The following is a 22152-nucleotide window of genomic DNA, read 5'->3' as shown; positions in this document are numbered from 1 at the left end:
ATTAAATGAGTCATTTCTACCTATTTTATTATTGCTGGAGTGATTCACTATCTCAGTATTTTGAAAACCCGGAAAAGAAAGTAACAGAAAGGTCATTCACTTACCTTTGAATTCTAGAACTGAATTCCTGCTTTATGTTGTGATATCAGTGCAGTATAAGATCAGCAGCTGAAGATACTTTTTGGTGATCAAGTAGATGGCAATGAACAGATTGAAATCAGGATTATTTGTTTCAGTGTATTTCCAAGTGAAAATCAAGTGGACTTGATTTATCAAGTTCAAATATTCTCGGTTTATGTGAGAGAGGTCATGTTTCTCTCAGACAAATGGGTTTGCATATGTTGCATATTATCTATAATTGTTTACATTGCTTCCAGAATAATTAGTAATATTTTGTGTGCAGATGAAATGCATACAACATTTTTATTTGTTTTTGTTTAGAGTGGTCTACTAACTATATGCCACCAAATTATGTTGCACAAGTGTTTATGTTTGCAACTAATCTGTTTGAGCCATGTATGGATTTTGTGACTGGATTTGAAAATGAAGACTGCATGCAAATGAATAATGGAAGTTACTCTCTATGGAGTCTATGGAGGGAGATGTAAGAATGAGTCAATGTGCACATGTATCCAAGAACATTTGTTATGACAATTGATGTTGACTTATAATGCAGTCAGACTTAGGCACATGAGATGCAGTCAGATCTGTATATGGATCATGTGACTCAGCTAAGGTTCAGAACTATAAGCTGTTGTACAAAATTGTCATGTCATTATGCTTTAATGTCTTAAAAGTTTGCACCGAAAACAATTAAAGCCTGAATTGAGAAGTATGAAAAAACTTGTATTTACGTGAAAATTCAGTCTAGTTTTAAGTGTTTATATTCCCAATCTGTTGCTAGTCCCAGTAAAATAATAATTTCCAGTAACTGATGTATTTTTACACATTTAAAGTGTAAAGTCACATTTTCCATTGATGGTGCCATTAGAACTAGATGAAAGTCCCTCCAAATTTATCAATAAGTGCAGCCTTTTAAAGAATAAAAACATTTTGTTCAGTCTTTCTGTTCTGTAGTTATGTCTACGGTAGTCATGCTTGGTGAAGTAGTTAAGCATCAGGCTAGAAATGGGGAGATAATGACTTCTAGTCCCATCTTATGGGAAGTGAAGTCATCAGGTTGGCTTTGGGCCAGTCACACTCTCTCAGTCCTAGGAAGTAGACAATGGCAAACCGCTTCCAAAATCTTCCCAAGAAAACTATGGAGACTAGTCCATATAGTTGCCAGGATTTAAAACTAACTTGATGGCACAAAAAAAAATCATGTCTATCGTTGTATTATTCTGCCATTTCTCAACAATTGGATTTGAAAGCTTTATGAGAAAATAAAACCAATTGTTGGTTTTATTCTAGAACTTTAAAATATATCAGCTTACTTGTATCAAGTATAAAAGTAACCAGGGGATGGGGTGTTTCATATTATAAAAACGGTTAGGCTTTCTTTCCCCATAATTCTTAATGGTGTTAATGTTGGTATGTTGAGCCTTACCTTAAATCAATCAATATCAGATAAGAAAAAAGTTAATTTGAATCAGAAGCTATCCCAGTTCGGTTTTGGTTAAATTATTAGTCAACCAGATTCTGAAAATGCCACTGATTGACTGATTACATGCCATAAACTTGATGTTAATTGAGACTGGCTACATAATTTTCACCATGATGATCTGTCTCTAATATGGTTTTTCAGGGCCTCCAATAGTGGTCTCATCATTACTGTAACAAAGGAGTCATTGATGCTCTCTGAGCTTGATTTTCTTACAAATGCTACATTATCCAACTAGGTAACATCAGTGCTACAAAGGAGAAGGGCTTGCCTCTGTTTATATGCAGTCGCTCAGCCTGTCAGTGTTGGTGGAAGTGTTGTTTTCATCTTGGTAGAAGAAGAAGAATAGGCTTGGATAGGCTGTTGTTTAATGTTTGATTGTTTGTATGAGTTGGTAGTTCCTTGATTGGGGTATTGTTTATAGCTTGATCCTGTTTTTATCTCTGCTTATTTGGGTTTTGATTGTTGGCAAGGAAGTGTTCTGGGTTTTTGTTTCATTTTTAGCTTTTTGATTGTCTCTTTTGAATGGTGTGTAAATTGTTTATGTGCCTGTTGATGTAACTGAACTCATCTATTTGCCTGCTGGTTATCCGTCTCCTCTCTTCCTTCCAGGTCTTTCAACTTTATAGATTTTGCTAGACACCTAGATGTTCACGTAATATGTCTGCAGTAGGATAAATTGAGTATGGCCATTTGGGCTTTGAGTGAAAATTCTAGATTGATTTGTTCAGTGATCTAGTTATTTGTTTTATTGGCTGTTCACGGTGTTCTTGGGAGTCTTCAACACCTAAGTTCAAAAGCATCAATACTCTTCCTATCCTATTTTTCAGTTTTTGTAAATGTATACATCACAGCATTTGAATATCTTTTTCAAGGCTTTCCCAGCTCCTCTATCCAGTCTATGATATACAGTAGCTAGTCTGTGCCCAGTCATAAGAAGCATGTTCTCCTTTACAGAACTGGCAAGATCTGGCACCACAGAACACACTGTACCTCCAAAGCAAGGGGCTCAGGACCAAGGACAGCACCCTGGATTTTGGGGAGCTAGTAGAGTTTTTAAAAGAGATTCAGGTTAATATCAGGGTTTCAAGTAACACCCCCAATGAAAGAAGACTCTGAAGCTTGAGTTTCCTCAAAGTTCCATTTTATTAGAGATGTCATATTGGCACATCTGGGAAAACCCAAATCTGAAAGCTTCCAGGTTTTCTCCACCCAAAAGAAAGTTCAAGTCCATGTCCAGCATCCACATGTCCATCACATGATCCAATCAAACACCATTCAGAACTGGAGATGCCTCCCAGTCACACCATCATAGCTGCAAGGTGTCCTTGACTCTCTGAGAAAGGAATGTTATTCTGACTATATATCACCCATATTCCATACAATCCCCCCTCCCATTTTTCCACAGTAAAAAATGTGGCAGGCCTGAAGGCCCAATGTAAAAGATGGCTTTCTGGTCTGTTGACTGCAGTGCCCAAGCTGCATCTATGTCTGTCTGTCTAGCCAATGGTGGAGCAGGGACATCTGAACAATAGCAGCCATAACCATGCAATCAAAGCCTTGCTCTTTTTTATGTATGCCACACAGGACATCCTCCTAAAAAACAAGCAGAATTTCATGGACTTTCCTTGCTGCCCCCATGCACACAGGTGCTGTAATGAACAGCCTGTCAGAACAGCTTGTGTGATATTAGGCATTTCTAGGAGAATGTGGGTGGAGCTCCTTATTCTGATGGTGACTTTTCACCCAGTTAGTTCGACAGTGCTGCCAGAATCATTAGTAAGATCTAACTTATTTATTTATTTATTTATTTCTTGGATTTCTAGACCGCCCCCTCTCCCAAGAAGGGACTCGGGGCGGTGTACAGTCAATGCAGATAAAAATACAATCATAAAACACTTAAATACATTTGGATGGAGGAGATAGGCTGTACAAGAAATAAATATATTCTAAAACCCTAAAAAACATCCCCAATTAAAAACCCAAACCCCATTAAAATAAATCCCCGGGAGATAAAACTAAGAGAGTGCCAGGCCAGCTGATTGAAATAGGTGAGTCTTTAACTTTTGACGGAAGGAATGGAGGTCGGTGGTAGTTCGAATGTCGGGGGGGAGGTCATTCCAGAGGGTTGGGCCCATCACAGAGAAGGACCTACTCCTAGGTGTCGCCCGCTGGCATTGCCTAGCGGACGGCACCAGGAGCAGTCCCTCCCTGTGTGAGCGGATAGGTCGCAGGGACGTGTGTGGTAGGATGCGATCCTGCAGATAACTAGGTCCTATGCCATGGAGCGCTTTAAAGATGGTAATCAATACCTTGAAACGCACCCGAAAGGCCACAGGTAGCCAGTGCAGCTCGCGCAGGAGAGGTGTTACGTGGGAGTAACGTGTACTCCCCATGATAACCCGCGCGGCTGCGTTCTGAACTAGCTGCAGTCTCCGGATGCGTCCCAAGGGAAGCCCCATGTAGAGGGCATTGCAGTAGTCGAGGCGAGACGTCACCAGCGCATGAGTGACCGTGCGCAGGGCACTCCGGTCCAGTAGTGAGCGCAATTGGCACACCAGGCGAACCTGGTGGAACGCCCCCCTTGCCACGGCTGCCACATGGTCCTCCATTGACAGCCGGGCAGCAAGGAGGACGCCCAAATTGCGCGCCCGCTCCACAGGGGACAGTTGTTCGCCCCCTATGGCCAGCGATGGTGTCAGCTGGCTGAACCGAGGTGCCGGTACCCACAGCCACTCGGTCTTGGAGGGGTTGAGCTTGAGTCTGTTGTCCCCCATCCAGACCCCGATGGCTTCCAAACACCGGGACATCACTTCGACAGCCTCGTTGGGGTGGTTTGGGGTTGAAATGTACAGCTGAGTGTCATCAGCGTACAGGTGGTACTCAACCCCAAAACCACGGATGATCTCACCCAGCGGCTTCACATATGCGTTGAACAGGAGAGGCGAGAGGACCGACCCCTGTGGCACCCCACAAGTGAGTGGCCTCAGGGACGACCTCTGCCTCCCTGTCAACACACATTGCTTCTGGTCGGAGAGGTAGGAGCCGAACCACCGCAAAACGGTGCCTCCGACTCCCATCCCCTCCAACCGGCGCAATAGGATACCATGGTCGATGGTATCAAAAGCCGCCGAGAGGTCTAATAGGACCAGGATAGAGGAACAACCCCTATCTCTGGCCCTCCAGAGATCATCAACCAACGCGACCAAGGCTGTCTCAGTGCTGTGCCCGGGTCGGAAGCTGGACTGGCGTGGGTCTAGATAGTCGGATTCGTCCAGGTGTCGTGGAAACTGCTGCGCCACCACATTCTCAACAACCTTCGCCAAAAAGGGGAGGTTGGAGACTGGACGGTAATTAGCTAGCTCCATTGGGTCGAGCGAAGGTCTCTTGAGCAAGGGTCTCACCACCGCCGCTTTCAAGGCGGTTGGTAAGTATCCCTCACCCAATGAGGCGTTCACCAGGCCCAGAAGCCAGCCTCGTGTCACCTCCCAGGCTGCCAGTACCAGCCAGGAGGGGCACGGGTCCATTAAACATGTGGTGGGTCGCAGCCGTCCACGCAACCTGTCCAGATCCTCGGGGGCAACAGAGTCAAACTCCTCCCAGAATGGTCTCTCAAGACTCGCTGTTGACGGCTCGTCTGGTCCACTGACGGAGGTCCATCCGCTCCGGATCTGATCGATTTTGTCCTGAAGATATTCCCCAAACTCCTCTGCTCTTCCCTGTAAGGGTGTCTCCCGCGTCCCCTGCGATAAAAGGGAGCGGGTCACCCGAAACAGGGCGGCAGGGCGGTTATCTGTGGACACAATAAGGGCAGCACAATGTCTACGCTTGGCCGCTCTTATTGCCACAAGGTAAGTCCGCAAATAGGCTCTTACCTGTGTTCGGTCAGATTCGGAGCGTGAGGACCTCCACCTGCTCTCTAGACGTCTCCTGTGGCGCTTCATCACCCTTAGCTCCTCAGTAAACCAAGGAGCCCGGGTGGGTCGATGCCGCAGGAGAGGTCGCAAAGGCGCAACCCGGTCCAAGGCCCCAGTCATCGCCCTATAACTATTGCTAAAGTTAATGAATGACTGGATTTACCACATGTGATATAGTAGTCTGGTAAATGTATGAGTTGTAACTGTTCCTTTTCTCCATGGCAAGATTTTGTAAAAGAGAAATCCTTCTATCATGCATTTTGTCACAACTATTTCGGGAAGGCTGGGGAAACTTATGTTTAAAATGTAAGGAAAACCCAATGGAAAAACATACCAAATCTGCTGTCTGGCGGAATTAGGGAATTAGGGATAAGGAAGATGAAGAGACCTTCATAACCTGTAAAGAAGTAAGAGAAAAAAGAAGAAAAAGAGGATAAATTGGGAGGTTTGTAGCATCCAGTAGGGTAGATCCCGCAGAGGACATCTTATTCAAAGCCACCCCAACTTGGAAATAACACAGCATTTCCAAATGAGCATGTACAGGAAAAGAGTTTATAATTAGAAATTAACATCTACAACTTAAAACTGAGCCAACTGAATTGATATGAAACTGCCATTAATAGTTATAACTATCTGATTCTCCAATAATAACTGGAAAGTACAGTATTTTCTTTTTATGAAAAGAGGATTGGGGTGAACTGCATGTAGCTTGGTATACAATTTTTTTTTTTTAATATTTGAGTATTCGTAATGTATACAATATTTGGCTTTTAAATACTGTGTAACAGGAGAATAAGCAAAAGTAGCCTACGCAAATTCCATTCAATGTTTGTTTCCTCCAGGTTGTAATGTAAATATTTTATGTTTAAATTCCGGATGATTGTTGTGCAATATTAGCACTACTTGAAAATCAAGTTAAACTTTCACTTCCTTTTCAGTGGATTTAGCTTGTATATCTTTGTTGTGAATAACCTGTTCATCATTTCAATGCCATCCCAAAAAAGCTTAGCTTGGTGTTTAATGGTGTCTTATAATGTTTTTGCTGTTAACATTGATTTACATATTCAGTAGGTTAAAGAACTTTAAGGTTTCTTAAATACTGTATATACATAAACAGGTACTCATTAATGATAGTGAAAGGTTGACGTCCCCAATTCTCAATTATAGACAAAAACATCAAAAATACAAAAATCACTTTCTAAATCAGGTTGGTATTTTTAGCTTGACCACATAATTATCTCAATTTTTGTTATTTGCTTATTAACTATACAGAATCTTCTTGTGGCGTTGTAAGAAATGAGAAACTCACATGATCCTACCCAGTCAGAACTTTTTGTGATTTCGAATCATAGTATAGTCTATGTTACTTTAATTCTGGCATAAAATACAACAGTTAAAAGATAAAAATGTGATATTAAATTATATTCCTGTTATCCATCATTTTATGGAGATTTTTTGCTTTATCAAATCTGGGCTCGACAGCTAGGATACTTTTGCAAAAATAGAAATTTCCAATTCTTCCTGAAGTTGAATAATACATTCAAGATATGCGTTTTTCACCAGTTTTTGTAATGTCATAATATTCTAGAAAAAATGAAGCTAAAAAAGCAAGTTTCCATATGGTCTAAATGTAATGTTAAGTATAGGGATTCAATTAATTTTATATTAAAAGTACATTTATCTTATTATTTTTATTATTTTTAATGTTTATTTTAATCATAATATATGCACATGAATTACTATATAATCACTAGTGTACTTTGCTGTCGTTGTTAAAATTTACACAAACACCTTTATATATTGCTGTTGTTGCTGCTTGTCTGATCTAGGTACAACCTCTACTCAGTGTAGGAATCCACTACTACATATTCTTAACTGAAGTCTTTAGTGAAGGAGACCACTTCATTAAAGTCTCCACTTCCAGGGACAGGAAATTCTCCATTAGGAGAATTTTCTGAGTACAATCCAAATTGACATTCTTGTTACTTAAACTATCCTTCTTCTTTCTTCTGGAGCAATTCAGAACAATTTTGCCCCATCTTCTATGTAACAGCTCTTCGGATACTTGAAGGCAGCTATCTCTCTGCATTGTTCTCTCCTCCAGGCTAAACACATACCCAATTATCATGCAATTCTTCAACTTTTCATTCCAGGCTTCTTATCATATTAGTTATTCTTCTCTAGATAGGTCCTAATTTGTGAACATCCTTCCTAAAATGTGGTGCCCCGGAGGTGATATTCTAGGCATAATTTCACCAATGCAGAACAGAGAGGAACAATGACTTACTTTCATCATATTGTTATACTTAAACAAGTGCAGTCGAAGCCTGCATTTGCTCCTTTCTTTCTTATTTTTTTCCTGCCTGCCTACCTGCCTTTGTTGTTCTGTAGCATAGGTGTCAAACTCAAGTCCTCATGGTTGTGTCATGTGATGTATTGGGGCTTTTCCCCCCTTCGCTAAACCAGGATTGGGTGTAGCCAGCATGTGACACATCCGGCCCACGGACCAGGAGTTTGACAGTCCTGTTCTGTAGGTTCAGAGTCATCTTATATTACACAAAGATACCTAAAGCCTTTTTCTAATGTGTTGGTTTCCTCCATTCTATATTTTTATTTTTTTCCCTACCTCAATTAAGGACTTTGCATTTGTCCAGTTGAAATTTGATTTTCTGACAACTTGCTCCAACCGTTCAAGATCTCTTTTAATCCTGTGAATTGCAGTTCTTAGTGTTTTATAAATTCCTGGAAAAATCAGGGTTTCTTTTGTGATTGAGTCAAATGAGATCCAATTTCCTGCTTGTCTTTCCCGCATCAAACACATTTATGGAAGGTGATGAAAGGTTGGTGCTTCCATCCAATAGTGTGGGAATTGACAGATTCAGGTAGATCACAGAATTAGATGACTGATCTCTTATGTTGCCTTCCGTGTCATTGGCTTTATGGTCTATAAACAAGGTTGCTATGACTCACTTCTCACCAAACCAAATAATTTCAGGAAGATATGCCAACTGTAAATATTTTAAAGAAATAAAACAGGGTTTTACCTATCAATTAACAGGACGTCAGTTTCTCTGACATCATTATTTTCTCTTTGATTGTTATTTGGCTCTACTATTTAATAGTCTACATTTTATGTAATATTTATTTGAATAATTTTGTATGCTAAGATAATTTCCTGATTTGGAAGATAAATAAATTATGCAGTGATTTGGATTTTATTGTTACAAATAATAGCTTTTGTATTACATCAGTATAGACAAGATGAAGGCTGTCATATTTTACCTGAGAGTAAATGTTATTGAATTAAGTTGTATTTACTTCTAAGCAGACATGCATCAATTATAATATAATGTGACTTGATGGTTCAATTGAGCATGAGACAATCTGTGTGAACTATTCATAGGTATGGGGAATTTAGTGTGGAAGGATTAAGAAGAACCATAACATATGGATGAAATAATTAGCAAGTTCCTCTGGTGTATGCCATCTGAATAAAGCCAAAATTGGGGTGATTAAGAAACTATAGGATGATATCAGTATCCTTGGAGAACTCTTAGTAGTGCTCAGAGTCACTATAACATAAGGTTTAATTGCATGGAGTGTGCTGTCGTTGCATAAGAGACAGTTTCAAACAGAGGCATCCCAAATTCCTAAGAAAATTCTTAGTGCTTTGGTTTTCCTACAGATGCAAAAACAAATTTCAGTTTCCTCTGTCTACTTTTAAAACAAACCTATTTCCTGTTGTAGATACACACATTCCTCTTATCCTGATTTGGAGGATAAATAAAATTGAGTTCCATATATTGCAATACCTTTCCATACAACATGTTTAACCTCTTTGCTATTTGTATATATTTGTATAATTTACTGAACTGTAAACTAACAAAATAAGTTGAGTTCATACAATGTGTTGAGCCACAAAAATCCTAAGATTAACAATAATCCTAACTAAGATTAATAATAAGTAGCTTCAGCATGGGCAGTCACTAGATTTTCAACTGACCTGGATAATTATGTTTTATGAACACAGCCTCTGATACTGAATATTAGCTTAATATTAAGACGTACTGCTTCAGGCTACTTATAACTGAGTTTATAATTTGAGTGGCCCTCCTACTCTTTCCTCTGGTACTGACTGCACTGCTACAATTGGTGCTGCTACTAATACTACTCCTACTTGGTTACAGTGAATTGTATCTGTGCGGAACAGAATAGCAGTGTCTTATGTGGCATCTTCTCCATCCAAATATTGGGAGAAGAAAGTCAAACAACAAGAATCTTTAAGCAATTTTCATAAATCTTTGCAGGTAAAATTGATCATATACAGTACATCTCAGGTTTGACAACAATGCTAGACTGGTTATCTGCACCTCATTTCAGTTAGACTTTTCCCAAAATGTGATACTGAGAATGATTTGGTTGTTTGTATTATGCCACAAACTAGATAGTTTTTTTTAAAAAAAAAAATAGAAATGACCAAGGGGACTTTCTGGACTATTTGATGCAATTGAGGTTTGAGTGCACTCTTTTGCAGTACTTTTGATTCTTCCAGTCACAACCAGAGGTGGTATTCAGCAGGTTCTGACCAGTTCTGGAAAACCAATAGCAGAAATTTTGAGTAGTTTGGAGAACTGGTAAATGCCATCTTTGACTGGCCCCGCCCACATCTATTCTCTGCCTCCCGAGTCCCAGCTGGTCGGTGGGAAATGGGGATTTTACAGTATCCTTCTCCTGGAATGGGGTGGGAATGGAGATTTTAAAGTAAACTTCCTCTGCCATGCCCATCAAGCCACAGTCACCAAGCCGCGCCCATAGAACAGGTAGTAAAAATTTTGAATCCCACCACTGGTTATGACATGACATGAAAGTGTTGCTGGAATACTGTTGATTGAGTCTACGTTAATATGTTAATGTTATCCAACTCTGCTGCTCCTTGTTGCCCAACTGCAAGGAAGCAATTACTATCCTCCTGATTATGAGTCTTTGTCAATATTGTGTCTGGTATGTCAAAGCCTTTCCCACAATATTTAACCACATGAGTTTAAAAAGCTGTTTTGCTTTTGCCTAATTTTTATTTTTTTTATTTTAATGCTAAAATATCACATTAAATTGTATCCAGAGCCAGTTTGGTGTAGTGGTTAGGGCAGCAGGCTAGAACTGTGGGGGACCAGGAATTCTAGTCCTGCCTTAGGCAAGAAGTCAACTTGGTGACCTTGGGCCAGTTACTATCTCAGCTTTGGGAAGCAGGCAAGAGCAAGCCACTTCTGGAATCTTGTCAAGAAAATTGTAAGGACTTGTTCAGGCAGTTGCGAGGAGTCAGTACTGACTCAAAGGCAATGCATGCGCACATACTTTTATCTAATGGCTTGGGTGAAAAATATAAGCAAAGCTGTGCTAGAACAAGGGAGACATTCATCTTATCCAGCATCTTAGCTTTCAGGAGTTGCGCAGAAGCTTTTAGAAAGCCAGCAGTTATTTTGAACATTCCGTGATCCATTTCTTTTAAAATGGAGATTCTGGCAATTTTACTAAGACAGTATAGGAAATTCTACAAATTGAACATTGTTTTGTTTTGAATGGCTTGAATCCAGTCCTAATCTATTTCATTGTTCTAACCTTGAATGCTAATATCAAGGGGAAAAAAGAGAGTTTCTGTGGGAGTGGAGTGGGGGCTTCAAGTTAGTGTCAGTCCTGGCAATTGCCTTGAGTAGCCCCTGCAGTTTTGTTGCTGTGATTTCAAAGTGATTTGACATTGCCTTTTACTTAGGATAGAGAGGCCCACGGTCACCCAGTCCATTTTCTCTATCCTCGGAATAATCCTATAATTATCTCTGACTTAATTTTATTGTAATTCTAAACTAAAGCTTATGTACTCCACCTCCATCTCCTTTTCCCTGCTAGTCACAAGAAAAGGATAAGTGTTTTTCAGTTCCATTTTAAGCTAACTGTGCAGCAATCTGTTATGCTCACACATAGATCTGTGCTTAATATTAACTATGGTTTATGAAAACAAGGTAGCTTAGAAATCACAATTTGAAAGTAGTATGTTTCCCTAATCTTTTTTTTTGTCCTGTTGAAACTTAAATGATTCTGATTAAAACTTGTTGTGATCTACATTTTAGCATTGTAGGTACAGCTGGGAGTGAAAGTAGCTAAAACAAATCTAAAAATAAAATGGGGGAAATTTGCAAAGTATGCATAGGCATAATACACCTGCAAGCAGTTTGTAGCTGTGTGAAAGGACTTGCAAGCTAGCAATTCATTTACATAGCTCTAAATCCTGAGAGATGGGCAGCAATTGCTGTAATACCTAGAACATTTTGATTGCTTTATTCACGATTTTGAAATACACTTTCCATTTTCATTCTGCTGTTCTCTCTCTTTTTTGGTATATTATGTTTTTATACTGGTTCTTGTTTTAAAATCCCAACCATAACATAATTAAGCCAATCCACAAAAGAAAATATTAGGGGGTTTAATCCTTAGGGAAGACCAAGACATTCTGAAAAAGTTTTTTAAAGGTTCCTAAAGTACATCATGTTTGGCATATCACAGAGGATAATGATACTGCAGTCCCTGACTGCCCCTCCCCCATCATCACCCCCAATCTACTTCCCAACTCCTTGAACACAAAACTCCCTCCACTGTACATTTGGAAAGAGTGCGAGAATGACTGCAATTCTAATCCAGGAATTCACAACAACCCAGAAATAACAGCAATCCTGTGCTACATGTATTAAGAACTATTTGTTCAAAATATTTAATGCAAGGTTAGGTGCTCTTCTTGCAGCGGGGGCGGTAGTTCATAAAGAGAAGGGGGAAGGACATGCCTGACAGCAGCTCCCCTCCCTTCTCCAGAACGAGAAACTCACAGATTGGAAAAGAGAGCCCAATCAGGAAATCATGCCAAGATTTTAGCCCTCCTCCTGGCACTTTTTTGTATACATATTCAGGAGTCACTCAAGCAGCTGCAGCATATTAGTTCCAGTAGTTTTGACAGCCGCTGCCACAGGACTACGACTCGGTGCATTGTCCCTTCGCTCTGTGTTCACTTACCTAGCTAGCAAGAGTGAAGGCTGTTTTGGCAGCATGGACTTGTCATGGAGAAGCAATGCCTGATAGGTTCGGTGGAGGAGTTTGCTTGTTTTTCTTCTTCCCTTCCTCTTCTTTGCAATTCAATATTGAAAGCAGGCAGCACCATGTTACAGGCTGAACAGGCTGAATCAGAGGTGCAGCTTGGCACAGTTCCTCAAGACTGAATGAGCAAAGGTTTTTTTTTTTCCCCTTTCCAAAGCAGCCAAAACAAATATCACGTTGCATTTGTAGAGATTTCGTTAATATAAGTTGCTTTGGAAACATGGCTCAGCAAACAACAAGCCCAGACACCTTGATTGTACCTGAAGTTGACAATACACACTGTCAAAATCCATGGCTTAATGAGGATCTTGTGAAGACCCTGAGGGAAAACCTGTTGCAGCATGAAAAGCTCAAGATATCCCAGAAATCTTCATCAATTTCGCCGAAGTTGTCTCCCATCATTTCTCCCAGAAATTCACCAAGGCTGTTGCGCAGGATGCTTTTGAGTAGCAACATACCAAAACAGCGCCGGTTCACTGTGGCACATACCTGGTAAGATCTGAATTGTATCCTCCCTCCCCCTCCCCCTTTCCAATTTTTTGGGAGTAACGTTGCAGTTTTGTAATCCAAGGTTGCTAACCCTTTCCTCTCAAATTCCTGGAGATAAAGACCAGATTTGGCACCCTTAATGGTAGCAATAGCAATTAGACACAAAATCTTGTTCCATTACAGTCAAACTACTTCTGATATTAAATTGACTGAAGCGAATGCTGCTCCAGGAAACAGGAAGGAAAAGCACTGGAGCTGCCAAAACGGCATTCACTTTTTTTGTCGCTTTCAAAGGACACTTTGTTCCCTTCGTGGGCTCTGTGGAAGGTTTAATTTATGTGAAGAGCAGTAAGTCAGATGAAAGATATTTATCTGACTTACTCTTAAACGATGACATGATAACATCCTTCTCTTCCCCTCTACCATGTTAGGTGGGTATAGAGAAACAGTGTCTCATATTGCAATTGCAAAATCTCTTAAAGAGGATATTATTAGATCTGCCTCTCCATCAAATATAGATGGAGGAAGAGATGTAGAGCAAACATGAATTCCAGGCAGCTTGTTTTCGGATAACTACTATGAAAAGGGGGGGGGGGCAGGACAATGTAGTTAATTGAAAAATCTATTAAGTGCGTTGTAATTATGAACTGGACAAAATCAGTGTGATTCGTATGTATAGATGCATTTTTCAGTTGTTGAACTGACTGCCAGATTATTGCATTTATTTCATTTCTAGTGAAATCTATTCTGAGGGGTTCTTGATGCTCTCCGAGCTTGCTAGTTTTCTTGTAGGCATTTCATTATTCAAACTCGTTAAAATCATCAGTGCTAGTAAGGAGTGTTGTTTGACATTCTGGTGTCTTGCCCTGTCAGTGTTGGTGGGGTGGTCTTACAGATTCTTTGGTTGGGCTGTTGACTTCTTTGGCAGTTTCTTGATCGAAGTATTGTTTATTTGATTGTTAGTCTGGTGTTAATCTTGGAGTTAATGTGTGCTGATCTGGGTGATGATTGCTAAAGAAATCTATTCTTTAGCTATAACTCTCAAAATCACTTATTGGCAAAGATAGCTTTTTATCATTCTGCATGCTTTGAATTTTGCTGGCTGGATTGTTTCCTAGAGCAACTAAAAGAAACGTAAAGCTGAAAACGGTATTTCAATAGGAATGGAGTAATCTCTGTATGCTCTTCACAGAACATTATTTTTTCACGTCAATATTCATGTCATTAAAATGAGGAAGAATGCTTTAGTGCTTTTTAGTGTTTTTGCAGTCCTTTACAACTCTCAACTGCGCGCCTACAATGCATGATACATTTGTAGCCTTTTTCAGTGCTACTTTTGTGGTGATCTTCTAAAAGAAAACAATGCCTAAAAAGGTGTGTCGAGCCTTTGATAATTTCAGTGCTCACAAAGTCCACAAAAACCAATAAAATAGCTATAAAATTTGATCCATCATTTCAAGTAATTGTCACATATCGCCACCATCTGGTCCTAAAAAGAGATAAAAAGATAAAACACTTCAGTCATGGCTAAAAAAAGGTTGGTTAACAATAGATTACGTACTGTCTGTCACCCAAGCCATGATTTTGCCCCAGTTTGTTAAATAAACCACAAATCCTTGGTTTGCATAGGATGTTGAGCAACAACCTTGGCTTACAAAGTACAGTAGTTGGGTTCCTGCAACACACCAAGCTTAAAGCATACAAACTACACTATGGTTTAGCATGAATGTGGAACTGGGAATGCAGGTTGCCTTTCCTTGCTATAAGGAGTAACAAAAGCCAATGCCTCCTTAAACACTCAGTATGTGTTGAGACTAAACACATCTCTGTTGAGAAGTGTTTCAATTTATGTAGCTAGGTCTCTTTGTCTACTATTGAATTATGATTGGGCATGATCACAAAATATATGAATTATATTTCTTTGTTGTCACACTTTTTCCAATCTTTTTCCAAGTACCAATTAGGATACTTCTTATTTCCTCTTTTTCATACCCTGGCAATAATTCTATTTCTTTCTTTCTCTCTCTCTTTCTAATAAGGCATGGAAATTGAGACTATTGGTATCTAAAAAATGGAATTCAGTATGAAGGGATTGGATGTTTCCTTTGGGGCTAGAATTACTAGCAGAATCACTGATGGGAGTTGACGCATGTTTCGTTTGGAAAACATCAGCTTTGGGAAAGTTACCCTAGATCGTTCTTCCATTTGATGAGAATTAACATTCATACATAAATGTTTTGGACTTAATTATAGAATGACCAAGGTTCCTAGATGCTAATAATCTTGTGGTACAGATGTCAAAAGGAATTTTTGATGGCGATATTTACTAACTTCAGAGCATGTGACTGGAACCTATTGTTAATAATAATTTCATTTGTACACAAGCCTGCTCAGTTAAGGCTTATATGAAGATTTCACACTGAAAAGCCATATCTCAGCTTTCTTCAAACTAGTACCCTTCAAAACTATTGGCGGGCATGACAGCTGAAAAGAAGGGGCATTAAATTCTCTACATCTGAAAGGCTCTGGTTGGAAAAGAGCATTCAAACTCCCCATTGGTAATTTGAAGACTTGATTACTTCTATTCCCCAACATACCATATTTTACAACTTCTCTTTCAAGTTCAGCATTCCATTCAAACTGTTTATCTTGAAGTCTGAAATCTGTTTAAAATTCTGGTTCAGTGTTAGAAGATATTTATAAGGAAAGATTAGCATCTTATTTTGAGATATTTATATAGGAAACTCCAAATTTCTATTAAAACAATAGTGTCTAAACCATCATTCTTTGCCCATGGCACTGTATAAAGGTCAGTTTTAAAGTTTTTCATTTTTATTAGATATTTTATTTTTATTTTCTCTTTCTCAAGAGCAGCTTTCTTTATTCTGGTGTTCTCTAGATGTGCTGGAATTACATCTCTGAGAAATCCCAGCTGTGTGGCAGTGGGAAAAATTTTAGTCCTAAAGCATATGAAGGACACCCAGCTGGAGGAAGGCTGTTTAGATTTCTTGATTATATTACTCAATTGTAAAAAAGTGGAAAACAATTCCAAGACTGTTTCCTGAAAGAAATTACAGTCGTAAGCTTGTTGCCTGTGGGCCTCCATTTTCTGTGGATTTCTATTTCCTAAATGCTCCATTTTTTGCATTCTGCATGGCTGTCTATTGATGAAAGTAAACTGATTTTCAAAAACAACTTATGATGTGTTAGGGAGAAAGATGACATTCCAATATTATCCAATGTTCCTGTAGATAAGTTATTTTTTATTTTAATTATAATGACCTTATAAATGTGATCATATGACATTCAGTGGCTTCTCAATGAAATATATCTAACACAGCCACAAGAGATGTTTATAGGAATTGACTACGTTTGGCAATATACCTACAGTATGCAAATTCAATATGATCTGGGACCGTGATGGCAAACCTGGAAGTGGTACACAGAACCATCTCTCTGGGCATGCCAGCTGTCACCCATTGCTCTTTTGGGTTCTGGCGTGGAGATGCACACTGGCCAGCTGGTCTTCGTGCACGCGGGAGTGCCAAAAATTGGAAGAGCAGCTCCCCAGTGCGTGCAGCTGAGCTTCCGTTTTCTGGCATGTTCATGCGCACCGACCAGCTGGTCTTCATGTGTGCATGTGCGCCAGAAACTAGAATGGAACTTCCAGCTCTTCTGATTTCCAGTGTGTCCTCCCCCCCCCTCTGCGCTCCTGTTTTGGTGCTGAGTGCCAAAAAGGTTTTCCAACACTTGTCTGGGATCTCACTTCAAGAATCTTTTCTTGGAAGTATCTTTTTTGCTACATGAAATACGAGGCAGATGATGGCTAACCTTTTCTGGACCAAGTGCTCAAACCCCTAAAATGCAATGTGACCCCCTGTGCAGATGCCCCGCTGCCCCACAGGTGTGTGCAGCCCCCGCATGCACCCCTTTCCCTGCATGCACCTTTCCCCCTGCACATGTGCCCGCTTGTCCCTGCATGTGCCCTACCCCCATGCATGCGCAGCAAAGACCCAAACACCAGCTGCCAGTGGGAGGCATGCACGCATGCACAGCAGAGCTGAACTGGGGTGATGGCTCGCGTGCCATCAGAGAGGACGCTATGTGCCACCTCTGGCACATGTGCCATAGTTTCGCCATCACTGTACTAGGTTCTATTTTCTGCACCTTCCCTCTCTTTCTCTTTCGTTGTCTCACATGCTCAACCATTGTTTAAAAGATGTTGGGGAAAGGGTGATACAAATTTCTAATATATTGAAGTTGATACTGTCAGTGTTGTTGACCTCTGAATTTGAAGAAAGTAAGTATATCTGAAAATGAATGGTAACATTAATAAAACTTGGTTAGTATTTTGTTCTTTTAAGATTGAAAAAAAATACTCAGATTGTTAAGAGGTTACAATAAAACAAATAGCTGTTCTTCAAAGTCTTTTCAACACAGGGCTGCATTTTCTAAGGTGTTTTGATTACTGATGTTGTAGGTGTTACTAATGAGTCACAGGCTATGTGTGGGAATTTTTCATCACAGAGTTTACATTTAGTTAGAATATTAGATATACAGAATATTTTGAAGGATTTTACCTTAAGCCACAATGCGGCAAGCTTTTTGGGAATATAGGTAAAAAAAAGCTTTTAATTATTTATTCAGAAGTGTCTGCCTCCCTTAGGTTTTTAATTAATCTTATTTTATATACCGGGAAATCTTGGGAACTTCCTTGTAAATATTTCCTCTCTTTGAATTTTTTTTAAAATCTAGACAAAGCTCTATTTTTTGGAGCTCAAATTCACTTTTGGAATGAATCGGAGGTAGTCAATTTGTTGTCCTTAGACCTTATTAATATCTATTAATACCAGAATATGCAGAGATTTATGTTCCTTCCCTGCAGCGAGAAGAAGTTGTCATGAAAAAACCCAAGAGGGATAGTATAAATTTGGATGTCACAGTAGTAAGGAATATCACAGACACAGAAAAAGTGTGGTGTTTTATTCAGTTTGATCCTTGGGCTAGGTTCAGTCTCTTCCATCATAAGTGTGTTATTCCCATTATTGTACAGTGGTGCCTCGGTACGCATCTTTAATTGGTTCTGGGAGGTGTGATGAATACCAAAATTGATGAGTACCAAACCATTTCCCCCCGTAAGGAATAACGTAGGGAATCACAAGGCAACTGACACTGACAAATTCTTGCTTGTGTTGAGTATCAAACAAACAACGATTACCGGGAGGGAAAATTTCACATCAAAATGCATGGAGTACCAGATTTGATGAGTTTCAAAGCAGTTGAGTACCAGGGTCCCACTCTATAGGGAATGTATCAATATGAATCTTCTTGATTTATACTCTACTGTTCAAAGAACTATCCAGTTGCCCAGGGCTGCTATGGTGGAGGACAAAGAATATTCCTTCATACAGTAAGCAAAAACCAACTGGACTTGCAGTTGAATCTTTCTCCAAAGCTGAAGAAAGATAACTGTATTCCACTATATCTAATGTTAGTAGTAAAAAGCAGTTACAAAGAAGATACACAACACAGTTCTGCCTCAAGTACGATGCTGTCCTATTTGCTGGTTCCTGCACAATTTGCATTTACAACAGCCTTCATTAACGAAGTGCCTTCCAGATATGTTGGAAATATAATTATAATATAATCTAGCATAGTCATAGTTTTAGAATTATAAAAGTCATAGTCCAGCCTGCTTTACAGTCTGTGGAAGTCATTCATTGTGCCTGATGTAGACCTTGCCATGCATCTCCAGGTTTATGCATCTATAATTGCATTTCTATTACGCATCTCCATTATTCATCTGTAATTACAAAGAATAGATTTATTCAGTGGGCAACCTGTAGGAATTCATGAGTTGCTGAATTACAGTTCCTAGGAATTTGTGTCACTGGCAAGACTTACAATGACGACATTTGTGTGGGTGTGCCTTCAGTTTCGACTCCTGGCAAGTGCTTGGACTAGTCCCTGCAGTTTTCTTGGCAAGGTTTTTTGCCCTTGCCTCCTTCCTCATACTGAGAGACAGGGATTTGCTCAAGGTCAGCCAGCTGACCTCATGCCTAAGGCAAGACTAGAATTGATGGTCTTCCAGTCTCAGGGGCTGCCACAAAGAAGAGGGAATCAAGCTATTCTCCAAAGACCTGAGGGCAGGATAAGAAGCAATGGGTGGAAACTAATCAAGGAGAGAAGCAACCTAGAACTAAGGAGACATTTCCTGACAGTTCGAACAATTAATCAGTGGAACAACTTGCCTTCAGAAGTTATACATGCTCCCAACACGGGAAGTTTTTAACAAGATGTTGGATAATCATTTGTCTGAAGTGGTGTAGAGTTTCCTGCCTAAGCAGGGGGTTGGACTAGAAGACCTCCAAGGTCCCTTCCAACTATTCTATTCTATTCAGCCGAGGTGGCACAGTGGTTAGAATGCAGTACTGCAGGCTACTTCAGCTGACTTGCTAGCTGCAGTTCCGCAGTTCAAATCTCACCGGCTCAAGGTTGACTCAGCCTTCCATCCTTCTGAGGTGGGTAAAATGAGGACCCAGATTGTTGGGGGCAATATGCTGACTCTGTAAACCGCGTAGAGAGGGCTGTAAAGCACTATGAAGTGGTATATAAGTGCTATTGCTATATATTCACTATTGAGAGCCAGTTTGGTATCATGGTTAACTGGGAGATGGTGAATTCTAGTCTTGCTTTAGGCACAAAACTGGCTGTGTGACCTTGGGCCAATCATTCTCTTTCAGCCCTAAGAAGGAGGCAATGGCAAACCACTCCCCAAAAACCTTGCCAAGAAAATGGCAGGGAGTTGTCCAAGCAATTTCTAGAATCAGACACACAGACTGTCTCTCGTTGCAGCATTAGTTAAACTCAGTCTAATATTAAGGGTATATGTACTTTCCTGCCTTGATAACCTTTCTGTAAACTAATCATCTTTGGTGAAGGTTAGTGTGATACAGATAATGTGTTAATGATTATTCCACAAGCATTTTTGATAGCAGGTAGTAATTTCAATACCAGAAGAGAGCAAGCGATGTCAAGCCATCTCTCAAACTAAAGCATTATTCTCCTAATTTAGAAGAATCTCTTCCTCTTATAGTCAGTCATTGTAAAGACATAAAATGTAATTATGCTTTGTACAGACATTCAGCAGACTGGATCTGATTATTTTAAATGGATCCACTAATAGGAATTATCTAGGAAAATTCAGTTTGGGGCAAATGAATTTATAAGTTATTCTACAGATTAGGTCACTAATGTCCATAATATTTTGCAATTTATGCAATTCTAGTTTTAGAACTGAAAGTAGATTAGATTGTGATTATCTTACACCACCTCTAATGCTCTTTCCAGAGGAATTTATTGCTGTGAGCGTCTTTCAAGTTGCAGCATAAGCAGAGGTCAGACATTTCATTCAAGATGGTCAGGGCAGTTATTGCTAATACAGTTTTTCTCAACCTTGGCAACTTTTAAGATGTATGGATGTCAATTCCCAGAATTCCCTACCCAGCAAAAAGCACCCGCATCTGAAAGTTGCCACGGTTGAGGAACTCTGGAATACAAGATCATTGTATTCCAAGCTTTTTTTATGTATGCAGTTGAGATGGGACTTTTATTGAAAACTCTGTGACATATTATGAGGGCCCTGCTTCCAACAGTCTTCAAGGTCAGCAGAGAAACAGAAATATTCTGTATTCAAATACATTTTGTTAAGACTGTGTTAAAAGCAAGGAAATATTATGACACATAATCAGTGGTGGGTTCCGACCGGTTCGGACTGGTTCAACTGAACCGGTAGTGGTTTGGCGGCCTGGGTCACTGGAAACCGGGTTGCTGGAACTGGCAGCAACCCAGGCCTGCCACACCTCCAAACTGATTCTCCGAGCGGTGCCATAGTTGCCGCCATCTTGTTTTTTGCTTCTGTGCATACTCAGAAGAATTTTTTTTGCATTGTGCATGCCCACGCAGTGTGCCTACGAGCGAACCAGCAGTAAAGCCTGCCAGAACCCACCCCTGCACATAATATATATTTAGGTTAAATGAAAGGCATTGGAAGTAACAAAATTTTGACTACCAGATAAGGCAGATGATACATCTTGAAGAGTTATGAGGAAATCAAAATGAATGCTTAAAGACAGCAGAACAGTAATATATATATTTGTTTTCGTAGATTTTCACGGGTGTAGGTATGCTGGTTTTGTTGTATTCAGTCAATCATTCCACCAACTGAAACAAAGCCAGCACTCCATCCCCTCCCACCAAGATATACAGAAAGACGGCAGCTCCGGTCACACTTTAAGCCAAAGACCACAGCCTGAAGATGGCGAGTGAGATGTCGCTGAAACGTTGCAAAGACAATCTCAATCTTACACAGGAAAAGACCCGAATACAACAAAACCAGCATATATATATATTCCCTCCCTCCCTCCCTCCCTCCCTCCCTCCCTCCCTCCCTCTTGCTCTACCCCCCACCTCCCCCCCTCTCCTATCTCTATCACTATCTAATCTATTATTTCATTATCCCATTATTTTAATAAGTTGATATGTTAATAATCTAGCTTGTTAAGGATTTAATGATTTAGCAATTTAAATTTTCTTTAATATTTTATGATTTGTATTCATATATTTTCGGATGACTTTAAACTCTTGATTTCTCTGCTTTCTCATCATAATCTTTTACCTTTAATCAATTGTATTTTTATATTTTTGCTGCTTTTTTACTGTGCAAAATTCTGCATAGCGGTTGCAAGAAAGAAAAGAAAAAAGAAAAGAAAGCTCCATAACTCCGTTATCCGTCACTATTGGTCATTCCATGTGAAATGACTGAGAACTGAGTTCAGCAAAATGCTGGCTGTGTCCAAATAATATTGTATTAATAAAATGTCTGGGCTTATACAATAACGTATAATTAACTAGAACCTGCAGACTGGATTTGTACAATGCTGAAGCCCGCTAAATTTAGCACGCAGGTTAGGATTAGGCTGCTTAGATTGTTAACTGTCCTATTCC

At 39.8% G+C, this 22152-nt stretch overlaps 1 protein-coding gene and 1 long non-coding RNA gene across 8 annotated transcripts in view; one reads left to right on the top strand and one right to left on the bottom strand.

Moving 5' to 3' along the window:
• PDE4D (phosphodiesterase 4D) overlaps positions 1 to 22152 on the top strand; it is an 821955-nt gene that overhangs the window by 357328 nt on the left and 442475 nt on the right. The window contains exon 1 of one of the 7 annotated variants that reach the window (XM_081943199.1): positions 12751 to 13149. The exons of the other annotated variants lie outside the window; for them this stretch is intronic. Coding sequence (XP_081799325.1) covers positions 12878 to 13149 — 272 coding nt within the window. The 5' untranslated portion in view covers positions 12751 to 12877. Of the gene's footprint in view, positions 1 to 12750; positions 13150 to 22152 lie in introns of those variants that run through there. 7 annotated transcript variants of the gene reach the window in all.
• LOC309387065 lies at positions 2743 to 12704 on the bottom strand. Its single transcript, XR_014174535.1, has 3 exons — positions 12577 to 12704; positions 5855 to 5917; positions 2743 to 2939 (listed from the first exon to the last, which is right to left on the bottom strand). It is a non-coding gene; the product is annotated as an uncharacterized lncRNA (long non-coding RNA).

Source organism: Natrix helvetica (genome assembly GCF_964273705.1).
Source record: "Natrix helvetica genome assembly, chromosome: 2".
NCBI lineage: Eukaryota > Metazoa > Chordata > Lepidosauria > Squamata > Natricidae > Natrix > Natrix helvetica.
This window is presented reverse-complemented; position numbering and strand designations above follow the sequence as displayed.